Source organism: Typopeltis vanoorti, chromosome 18, assembly GCF_054136105.1.
Source record: "Typopeltis vanoorti isolate ZY-2024b chromosome 18, IOZ_Tvanoo_1.0, whole genome shotgun sequence".
NCBI classification, from domain to species: Eukaryota; Metazoa; Arthropoda; class Arachnida; order Uropygi; family Thelyphonidae; genus Typopeltis; species Typopeltis vanoorti.
The window spans coordinates 97,277,759-97,290,338 of record NC_143566.1 but is presented as its reverse complement, the minus strand read 5'-3'; the positions used below and the strand labels follow the sequence as shown (position 1 = coordinate 97,290,338).

At 35.7% G+C, this 12,580-nt stretch overlaps 1 protein-coding gene across 1 annotated transcript in view; it reads left to right on the top strand.

Annotated features, from left to right (window-relative positions):
• Positions 1 to 12,580, top strand: part of Slh (sec1 family domain containing Slh) — a 349,840-nt gene that overhangs the window by 259,294 nt on the left and 77,966 nt on the right. The window contains exon 18 of the mRNA XM_090408533.1: positions 6,020 to 6,099. Coding sequence (XP_090264659.1) covers positions 6,020 to 6,099 — 80 coding nt within the window. The remainder of the gene's footprint in view (positions 1 to 6,019; positions 6,100 to 12,580) is intronic.

The following is a 12,580-nucleotide window of genomic DNA, read 5'->3' as shown; positions in this document are numbered from 1 at the left end:
AGCTAAGTTGGAGTATGAAAAGAAATTGGGCATGCAAGCTAAAGGCAATCCAAAAGAATTTTATCTTTATGCCACAAGCAAAAGAAAGAATAATTTTATTGAATGTATTGTAGATGGTACTCAAGTGGCAGAAGCTAATGAGACTGTTGAGTTAAGGAATGCTCACTTTGCTAAGATATATCAACCAGGTATATGTAGCATGGCGCACAGTGCTACTGCTATGTTGGATGAAGAGTTAGAGGTTCATGAAAATGAGGTTGAAGAGCTGTTGCATAACCTGGATAAGAATTTGTCTATAGGGACAGATGGAATATCAGCTTGTTCATGTTCAGCCGAATTGGCTAGGCCTTTCACATATTTGTATAACTTGACTCTCTGCTCAGGAATAGAATATGATAGTTCTATTGTACAAGGGTGATGCAAAAACTGATGTATCTAATTACTGACCTGTCAGTATCTCTGGTGTGGTAGTGAAGATTTTAGAGAAGTTGGTAAGAACTCGCATACAGAAATGGGTAGACAAACATGCTATACTCTTCAAGCAACAGCATGGGTTTACTGAAGGAATGTCACGTTTTAGCAATTTGCTCATATTCATCATCAAATTCCTGCCATGTACCCTCAAAGAGTGTACAGGATATGATAGTACTACAAGAAAAATTTATATCATTACTAACTTCCTATCTACAATTTTCATCCAAATCAGTCTGTTACTAGTCAAGATTCCAACATTATCAGATCTTACATTTCTATTGTCTAAGGCACTTTGTACCGTATCAATCCACCTATATTTTGGTCTTCCTCTAGGTCGTTTTGCTGCCAACCTAACAGAGAACACCTGTTTTGCTAATCTTTCCTCGCCCATTCTATTTAAATGACCATACCACCTGAGATTAACTCTGTTAATGCATTCCTGGATGCTGACAATGTCAAGTTCTTTCCTAATATTCTCATTTTTAATATGATTTTGCCATTGATGCCATCTGTTCATGCCCCTAATCTTTCTCAGGACTCTCATATCTGCGATCTCTAGTCTTTGGTCAAGTGATTTACTTCTGACCCAGCTCTCAGATCCATAAGTTAAAATTGGTTTGAACACTGTCTTGTATACAGCTAATTTAGTGTTTTGACTAATTTCTCTCTTATTCCATATAAATTTATTCATTTGACTTCCTGATATGCTAGCTTTGTTGATTCTGTTATCTATTTCCATATTTAATTTACCATCTTCGCTAAAAATTTTGCCTAACTAGCTGAAAAGGTTTACCTGTTCTATAGGTTCTCCATTCATAATGCAGCTGATATTTTCAATGTTCTGCCTATTTTCATTGTCTTTTCTTGTTATTGCTGACCTTCATACTGTATCTATTACAACAGTTATTCAATTTAGTAAGGGAATCTTGCAGACTTGTAGCGTATTTATTTAGAAGTATAACATCATCTGCATAAAGCAAACAGGTGACATTAACATCTCCAATTTTGATATCAGGTTTAATATCACTTTCCTTCATAATGTGATCCATATAGATAATGAATAACAGATAGATAATGGGGGATAATGTACATCCTTGTCTGACACCAGATTTAACATTAAACCATATACCTGTACTTCCTTCAATTCTAACTTCTGACTTACGACTCAAATAAAGACTAAGTATTGCTTGATATAATGCCCCATTGGCACCATATAACTGTAGCATATTGAATAGCTTCTCTCTCTTGGCACCTTGTCATATGCCTTTTCCAGATCTACAAAACTTAAATACAGATCTTTGTTATATTCCCATGATTTCTACACTATTTATCATAAAGTGAAGATCTGATCATGACAGCCTCTATTTGACCTGAATCCAGCTTGTTCTTCACCAAGCTTTTCTTCCACAATTCTTCTCAATTCAGTCTTATTTCCCTTTTTATATATGGGTACTATGAGAGCTCTAATCTAATCATCCGAAATTCATCCCTCTGTCCAGGCCTTCTGAACTATGCAGTGCAGCCACTGTAGGATTTGTATACCTCTATACTTCAGCCTTTCTGGTTGAATATCATCTATTCCTGCTGACTTTCCACATTTCAAATCTTTGATGGCGTTTTCTACTTCATGTATGGATATGTATTCCTGACTATATGCTTGTTGAGTGTTTTTTACCACTTTGCTATCACTGCTTGTTTCATTTAGCAATTTTTTGAAGTAATTACTCCATACTTCAACAATATCTTTTTTTCCGCTTTTCATGTCACCTTTATCATCTCTAATTCCTTTTACGACACTCTTTCCTCCATTTCTGAGCTTCTTCAACAACCTACAGAATATCTTGCCACATTCTTGATATTTATTTTCTATATTCTTGCCAAAGTCCTCCCATGACTTTTGTTTAGCTAGTTTTACACACTGTTTAGCTAGTTTTACACACTGTTTAGCTTTCTTACATTTGTCTCTGTATTCTCTAAGAGCACAAGCTGACTTATTTGCCACGAACTTTTGATATGCTTTCTTCTTTTCCTTCACTGCCACTTTAACTTCCTGTGTCCACTGTGGAGTTCTGATTTTTCTATCCTTGCAGACAACCTCACCACATGCCTCTCTGGCTGAATCAATCCGGGTTTTCTTCAAGGCTTGCCACTGAATCTCCGAGGTTTGGTTCCTGTTCTCAAATTCTTTCATTTTTTCTTCAATAATCTTTGTGTATTTTAGTCTACAGTTCACATCTTTTAACTGCTCAACTTTTATTCACTTTAAAACTTTCTTACATGTTTTTCTTTTCAAAATGAATTTAAATTTTATCCTGCTCAAGACTAAATGGTGATCACATTTAATTTCAAATCCTCTGTACACTCTGGTGTCCTGCACCAGGGAGAAAACATCACTATCAACAATAACATAGTCAATGAGACTTTTCTTATTCCTAGCCTCTTCTCTCCATGTGAATTTCTGCACATTTTTATGTTGGAACATGGAGTTAATAATGACCAGTCCATGTCCTGGACAGAAATCTAACAGATATTTGCCATTATTATTAGCTTTGCTCTTTTCTCCAAATTTCCCCAAATATTTTTGTATGTCTGACAATCATTTCATACTCTGCTATTTAGATCCCCAACGAGGACCAACTTTTCCTTTTTCATTGTGTCAGTTGTCTAAAGCCTCAAAAAATTCCTTCACTTCTACCTTAGTAGACCCTTCTGTTGGATCCAGTTCCCCCTTTCTGATATTTGTCCACATCCCTCTACTTGAAACTGTCTGCCATTCAAGAAGATTATCCTCATATTTATTGTTGAATACTATGGCTACTCCTTTTCCTTGATTGTTATTGCCTACATATAACATTTTGTATTTATTGCCCAGAAAGATCTGACTAGTTTCTGTGTTTTTGTTTTAGTCACCCCTATTATGTTGATCTGATACTTATCTAATTCCACAGCTAGCTTCATTTCTTTGCCATTCAGGCTTCTTATGTTGATAGTACCGATCTTGAACTCTGGTGGTGTTGATTTGGGGGTATGTTTTTGGTTTTGTTCCAGTAGCTGAATTTTTGCTGTTTGCCCTGGTTCCCTGGCAAAAACAACGGGGTCTTTGTTTAACCAGCCGGCTTGAAATTCTCTCATGTTGTACCATCGTTATGCATTTTGGTACAATTTGGTCGACTAAATCCCAAATTGCCAGCCCATCCTTATTCATTCAGTATCCAGGTAGATACCTAACAGGGTGCACCACGAAAAGGTGTGGATTGGAAATTAGGTCAGAAGCCCTGGTCGGTTCTCCACATTCCTTTAAAGGCTATGTGGAGGTCTCCTCTCAATTATACAGCTTTGAGCCTTAAGCATCCCTTTGCTCATATTTTATAACAATATTATGGCCAAGTTAGATAAAGGGAATGGATACACTATGATAATGTTGGATTTTTCTAAGGCAATTGATAGGATATCAGACCAAAGGCTATTGCATAAACTGGAGATGTAATTGGAATATAAACTCTTGACTTGGATCAGAGGATGGGTGACAGACAGATATCAAAAAGTGGTATACAATTTGTGTGAATCTGCTAGATTTAAGGTGACCAGTGCTGTACCTCAGGGTACATTAATGACATCAGGCAAATTGTAACATCAGATCTGCAATTGTTTGCTGATGATGCAAAGATAGGCAGGGCAATCAGGGATGCTACTGATATTCACTTACAAAATGATTTAAAAAGGCTGGAAATTTGGATATACAAAAATGGCTGTTAATTTAATATTAGTAAGTGTATGTGGCATGATTAGAGTTCCAGCAGCATATTATATTAGCGGGGTTATGCTGCAAGAAGCTGAAGAGGCAAGGGATCTTGGTTTAATGGCGGATAGGAATTTGATGTTCAAAGGTCACAAAGCAAAAGTTGCAAATACAACTCAGAGGATGTTGAAGCGAACCTTGACATGTAAGGATAAGGAAGTAATTTTGTCTCTTTATAAGACTTTGATAAATCTGCGCACAATAATCCAGGCATGGTCTTATCTAGATATAGATAAGAAGCTGTGGAAAGGGTGGAAAGAAGAGTTACAAAGATTATATCCAGATTATGGGATTTAGATTATGAGGACAGGTTGTATGTGAATTGCAGACTCTGGTTAACAGGAGAAACAGGGATGATATGATAGAGATCTATAAACTTTTGAATGGGTGTTATAGGATATCATCTGATGAAATTTTTCGTTATATGGAAGATGGGTAGAGAACACAGGGTTATCCATGGAAGTTAAGTTTATTCACAGTCCAGAAAAGGTTAAGACCTATGTTTTTCTCCCAGATAGCAGTGACAGAGTGGAATAGTTTGCCTTTAGGGGTAGTGAGTGCGTCTAGTGTTAATTAATTTAAGGCAAGGTATGACAGCTGGTTTGGGTTATTTATAGCCTCCCTCGAAGATAATAATATATCTGATCCATAAGCAAGACCAGCAACTGCTGCTGTTCTTAAAGTTTTTGAAAAAGTGGAAGAATGATAGTGACCAATTCAGCATATCATTGACCAAAATCCTGGTGTTTAGGCTTATACATTAATTCTCCAGTATCATGTATCGTTTAAGGAAATTAACAATGTAGACTTGATAACTAAAAGTATTTAATTATTACTTCCTATATTTCGTCGAAGTAAAATTGGCATCTTCAGAGATTAATACATTGGTGTCTGCCTGCAAGTGTTTTATACCACTGTATTAATTTATGAAGATACTGATTTAACTTCGGTGAAATATATAAAATAATTAAGCATTTTTAGTTATTATCACGTCTATGTTGTTAATTTCCTTAAACAATGTACGAGATTGACCATGAATATACCTGTAGAAGAGTCATAAGGCAGAAGCTAAATATCAGTGAGAGAGAGAGAGTGTTATCATTTAATAAATTTTCCCTCTTCCAAATAGCATCAAGCAATGCTAGTGAGGTTTAAGGTGCATCACCTCAAGGTGTGAACAGTATGATCTATTTAGCTAAATTTTAAATTTATGCACTTTACTGAACAAGGTACTACCTAGTTATAGGTAGTATCTTGTTCAGTAAAGAGTGGGGATAATTTGAGTACAGGAAACCATCTACCATGATGTGTAGTTGAGCAGCCACAGAATAGAAATCTGATCTTGTGTAGAGGTCTGAGTATCATTAAAAATTTGGGAAATGAAGGTAAGTCAAATCATACTTGCAGGAAATAAGATAAGACTGTGTGTGTGTATGTGTAGCATTGTTCACAAAATTGACCTCGCCCTTCTGGAAAATGGCAGTCAGCATTTAAGGCATTGTTATGGAAGATCGTGATGGTTCAAATGTTTGAGCATTACAAATATACTGACTTTTGAGATATTATATGCTTTGTATTCATCTGAACTGGACTATTTATTTTGAGAGCTGCATCATTATATAATGTCATTGCTTAATTATCTGAATACTATGTGTATATTTGAAATTTTAAATAGGGAATAATAAACTGAGTGAACTGAATGTATTTGTGATTCCCCTCCATGCTTTTTTTTTTTTTTCCCTCCAGGTAGAAGTTGACCAGTATGCTGCTGCTCTACAGGATGCTGGATGTAGTCTAGATGCTGTTCAATATATGAGGAGATGGAAGTAAGTTAGCTTGGTATGTAGTAACCCAAATGAATTTCATTCACCGTGTCCATTGTTTATTCATTTTATTTTGAAAACTCTCAGAAACATATGTTTTCATCTTAAAATTTAAGATTGTACTGTGAGTAATGTTTACTGTGTGTTCTACACCAGGTTTTTCCAACTCAAATCAGCATTTCTGCACATTTCAAAACTTGGAGATATCTGCAAAACCACACTTAAAGTAGGAATAGTTGGGAAAGTTTCTTCAGACATGGAATTAAAAAGACATGAATTTACAAATGCAATTGATTGATTTAAAAAGAGATTAATTAAAGCAGATTAAATCAGTTTAAAAGGTTTCAATTTTTTACAGATGTTATAATGCTTATAATGGTCTTGAACATTATAATAAAAATAATTAATCTCTATTGATTTTGTGTGCATCTCTTTTGTTACACAGTCAGAAGAATAAACATACTTTTTAGTTGGAAAGATTTGGGTTCAAATGTTTCCAACTATCTAAATGTCAGAAATATTTAGAGTTATATTTTGCTTGAGGTAAAGGTAACAGAGAATGGTATTGTGTAGAGTACTATTGTATATCACATATTACATCTCATTCCTCATCATAGCTGCATTGCATTTGAACAGATATTTATGTCTGCCGCTACAATGAAATGTTGATGGTTGACCTGTGTTTCTTTAATTCTCAGTACTGTAGTATAAAAAATAAAGTAAGAAATTTTCAAAAAAAAGGAAGGGAAAAAAAGAATTAGCTAAGTAACAAAGCCTCATTATATATGTCATCTGTTCATTGGACATCCACAGATACCATGTGGTCACTCCGATGCTCAGTGATGTGCCACACCAGTCCTCGCCATGTAGTCCTGTTGTATGCTTTTCTGGAAACATCAACTCGCTGAAGATCAGGCACCATCCACCCATCACATTGAAGGTGGATCTTTACCTTCTATTACTGTTCTGAGAAGTACAGTAAACCCTCGATTTAATGGATAAAATTTCCGGTCCGTATGTCACGTGAAAATTTACACCCTGTTAATTTTAAAATGTTTTAACCAAGATTTGCTTATAATTAAATTAGCAGTTTACTTTTTATTATTAATTTCCTGTTATTTTTAACAAATTTTGGCGAATAGGCCATCATATGTTGGAAAAACACTGTAGTAATTTAGCCAACATAAATGAGTTACCACTCGTAAAACATGTTCAGTGAATGATTAGCACGTGATCACATTAATCACGTTGTAATTAGTTCTTTTGTCACATGGCATGACTTTCTGTGGCAGTTTTAACGTGTGCTAGCTGATGCATTCAGAAAATCTACTTTATTATATAATGGACTTTCAGATTTAATGGACACCCCCTCGCTCAAATTAGTCCATTATATTGAGGTTTTACTGTACTCATTCCATCCTTTCAATGTGTCCAAAATATTTTAACTTTCATCTGTCAATATCCTTAAGGAGCCTTAAAGTTCTACTGATCTTTTCTAACACCCATTAATTTCTACACCTTTCAGTATGTGATATCCTCAATGGCCATCTGTAACACCACATCTCAATAGTAGCTATCCCTTTCTTATCTGACTTGTTTAGGTTCCAAGTCTCACATCCATAAATTACTGTTGGAAAAACAACTGCATCCAAATTCCTCAACTTTGTTCCCATGGAGATAGATCCATCCTTCCAGATTTTAGACAAGTCTGATTGTTGTTTTAGCTATTCCTAATCTTCTTCTGACGTCTTCTGAACACATTAATAATGGATCCCAAGTACTCAAGCTTGTTGACTTCCTCAGTTCTTTCTCCATTAAGGTATACTTGTTTCTCAAGACCTTCCCCTGTTTGTATTTCCTTTGAGAACCTTAATCTTTATCTTGCTACAATTGAGTTTAAGTCCTCTGTTATTACTGATCTTGTTAACTTTATCAAGAATTTGTCCTGGTTCTTCCTATCATTACAAAGGAGTAATGCATCATCAGCATACCTCAGATTACTGATCAATCTACCACCTATCCTAATTTCAGTCTTGAGCTCATCCAGTGCTACACACATGATGTCCTCAGCATAGATACTAAACAAGTGACCTGAAGCCAATCGGTTAATCCAACACCTGTTCTTACCATGGCTTCTTACTCCCTGTACAAGGTGGCTATCAACCTGATAATGTGTTGAGAAAAACCCATTTTTCTCAACACATTTGCTTGAGAAATTTACTTTTAGACAGTTCTACCTGCCTCCCTATAGAATATGCACCCATCAAGACACTCCATATGTTCCTTAAGAAAGTACCTCTTGGCTTGAGAGAGTGACAAAACAAACAGAGTAAGACCTTAGAACCCCCAGATATATGGACTACCAAAAATCCATCAGCAAAACGTACCATTACATCCCATTGTGGATGGCATTGACTTTCCTTACATTCAAATTAGCCAAATATTTAACCAAAGTACTCACACAAATAAAACTCAGCCCACTTTAAAGCCAGTGTAGAAATCCTCACACTCCAACAAACTGACATAATAATCAGTTTTGATATCTCCTCCTTATTCACCAATGTCCCACTCAAAGATATCTTAGACCTCATCCAAGCCAAATTTTTTCTCCTGATATCTCAGCCTTATTTCAGTTCACCATGAACTCAAGTCTATTTTGTTTGGCCAGGAAAATTCTACTAACAGGTAGAGGGGACAGCGATGGGTTTTCCACTCCCTCCACCTCTGGCTAACTTCTTTATGGAAACCTTTGAAGAAAAAGTCTTAAACTCTCCCCCACATAAACTCACTGTCTGGCTACACTATGTGGATGATGTGTTTTCCATTTGGCTGCATGGCCTGAATACACTCCTCAATTTCAAACACACTTAAACAATCAACATCCCAGGATCCAGTTTACCCTGAAAAAGGAAAACAACAGCAGTCTTCCTTTCACTCTGATTATACACCAGCCTGATGGATCCTTGGTTTTCCCGGTTTACAGAAAACTTACACATACAGATATATACATTCACCAGTAGTCAGATCCTTCTCCCACCAACAATATGGTGGGAATTGTTATCTGAACTGATTAATTTTGCCCTATATAACAGGGCAAAATTAATCAGTTCAGATAACAATTCCCTGGCAACTGAACCTGACCATATACTTAACACCTTCTTAGCCGATGGCTACAATCCCCCCAAAAAATTAATACCATGTAACCACAATCCCCCCCCCCCCTTCCTCTTCAAAACACAGATTACTCTAAATTTATCACCATTTCATATATCTGGGGGTACATCTGAAAAATTAACAAAAATCCTAAGGAAATATGACCTCACAACCAGGTACAAACCGCATAAGAAATTGGCATCTCTTATCTTCTCCACCACAGACCAGCCACTTCCCCTGGACCAGTGTTTCTCAACATGGGGCATACGCCCCACAGGGGGGGAGGGGGAACAATTAGAAAATGTACATGCAAATATTTATATTATACTTTTTCAGAACTTGGCTGACTAGTATGCTGGGGGGGGGGCATCAAAATCTTTGAGACGTTGAGGTGGGGCATGATCCAAAAAACATTGAGAAACACTGCTCTAGACCCACCTTGGAGTATACCAGGTCCGTTATAGTTGCAAACTGTCCTGCTATGGCCAAACAGGCATGACAACCAATACCAGAATTTCCAAACACATAGACTACATCTGGTTCCACCAACACAGTCACTCAAGACTAGCTAACCATGCTTTGGACACCTACCACAGAATATGCTGGAAGAAGGCCACTTTATTACATCACAGCAAGTACAAATATGAAAGACTATTCCTTGAATCTGCCTCTGAAAAACTTTCCAAACTGCAACAGATTTGAGTGCATTAGACTGCCCCAAATTTGGGAAGCATACATTCTAAGATTGTATGCTTCCCTAAGATTGTAACCTGCAATCCAACAGACAAGAAAACCCAATTTAGCTAACTAGGCAGCACCATTTTAGACTCTAGGACTGACTTCTGTTGCCTTTCTTCAGCCTCATTTGCTTAGTGTGAGTGCCTGCATGCACATATCATTGTTTTGTGATCCCTGAAGATGGCAATATAAAATTGTCAAAATATAGGTAGTTATTAAAGTTTTTAAAATTAATAATCTAGTTTACATTGTCATTTCTTAAAAAATTAGAAGCTATATCTACTAACATATAAGCTTATCTACAAAAATTATGAATGTTCAGTTGATCATACTTAAAAAAAGAAAGGTTGAATTTTCATTCACAACTATTTATAAAAATGACAAGTTTTAATTTGAAAAGAGTTTACTTTTGATGAATTATTAAAAGTGTTACAAGGTATTAAACTTAATCATATGATTAATGGCAATGGATTATATAATGAATATGTAATTTTGCAGAAAGTTAGACAAAATTTAATGAATTCAGATTGTTTTAAATTAATTCATTATTTTCATAAAGATTTTTGAATACATATGATTTTTTATTGTATTGTGTTTAGTTTTCAATTGAAAGAAAAATATCCTGGCCTTTCATGTTTGAAAATGTGGCCATCCAGTATATATATATGTGTATATGCATATTAATATTATAAGGTTTAGAACATAATATACTAGTTATGTTTGCCAACAGAAAGTGAAAGATATAGATATTAATTTTCATGCCATAATTACCTTTAACTATGTAGATCTCAACAATCAGCAATATTCACTTATTCAAGTTACTAGAAATCATTACAAGTCATAGCAAAAAAAATTCTAATTAACAGTAAAAGTTTGAAAGGAGATAAGAAATATAAAAATTAGAATAAAACAGTGCTTATAAAATTTCATTAGAAAATAAATGCTAGCAAATAATTTAGCTTGAAAAGAAAAACAAACTTGATTTTTGAGTGAGAAAAAAAAATTTTCCCCACAAAAAGTAACTATACATTATTGTGCTCTGACCTCACTATTGTTTTTGGGAATGATTAGTTTCCATGTTACCATGGAAACTAATCATTCCCAAATATGGAAAAACTCATGTTGTTACTCTCAACATATCAAATGCATTTGATCGTATTTGGCATTGAGCCCTCCCTAAACAAGCTAACATCTTATGATCTTCCCCTAGCACTCTATGATGGGCTTGCCAGCTTCCTCACTGGTCGTTCATTATGTGCCATGGTGAATGGCTTTCTCAAATCAATTTTCTCTATCAATGCTGGAATACCCCAGGGTTTTCCTATTCTCTTCCTCCTTTACATCAATGACCTCTCTCTCTCTAAAACTTCAAATTGTATTCATAGTCTTGCTGATGACAGTACCCATCTTTTTCAAAAAAAACCCTGTCTGAGTACCCTGTAGTACTTAGATGGTAGAAGCTTAAAGAGCTTCTATAATCAATGATTTAGGTACTAATGCTTCTCATCATCCTCAAATATGGTGATGATAACTCAGTAAATTTCAATGCCATGAAATCTCAGGCTTGCCTTATTACCTGCAAAAAAGATTTTACTTCACTCTCACTTACTTTTGATAATGTTCCAATTTTCTTTCATGATCAGCTTTCTCTTCTTGGGCTTACTGCCACATCCAGTTTATCCTGACACAAACATATTACACACATAGCTTCCTCAGCCTCTAAAAATCTTGGTCTTCTATTCATAACATTACTTCTCTTTACTGCTCAGCTCCTAACACTTCATAAGTCTCAGATCTGACCTATCTTGGATTATTGTTCCCACATTTGGGGTGGTGCATCCAAAACCTCCCTAAGAATTCTTGATGATATACAAAAGAGGGTGATCTACTTAATAGGTGGTCCTTCCCTCATGTCCTCCCTTCAGTTTCTGCACCGTGGCTTTTCTATAGGTACTTTCTTGGGCATTGCTCCTCTGAATTGGCCACTACCATTTCTCCACTTCCTTCTAAACCATGTAAGAACTAGATTAGAAGAAAGGGAGCAATTCAAATCCATACACTGTTCAATTCCAAACAAACCTCATCATCCTGCTTCATTCTATCCACTTCTATTCTTTGGAACAATTCCCCCCTCCCCCAATACTGTTTTTCTCTGCCAAATACAACCTCAACTCCTTAAGAAACATATCAATGGATTACTTCTTTCTCCATAAACACTTACCCATGTAGTTTTTTTCACTCATACAGTGCCATACATGGCACTGTATGGGTGAGAAAAACACTTGTGTTTTTCTCACAACCCATAACACAAGTGTTATGGGTCATGTGACCTTTCACGAATGTTATCATCATTAAAAAAAATAAAATAGATAAATAAATAAAATAAAAATTTTACTGTTGGGGCACTCACAATAATCCATTCAACAAATTACTGCTGCTCTCCAACAAAAAATCTGGTCTGCACACTCTTATACAACTTCCGGGTGTGATCCCTTATTCTCTCCTTGCTCATCATGTGTTGAAAATTTTCTTTTGTCTGAGTCTTAGAGAACTCTAATAATTGGTAAGTTTCTATCCTGTCCCATCTTTTCTG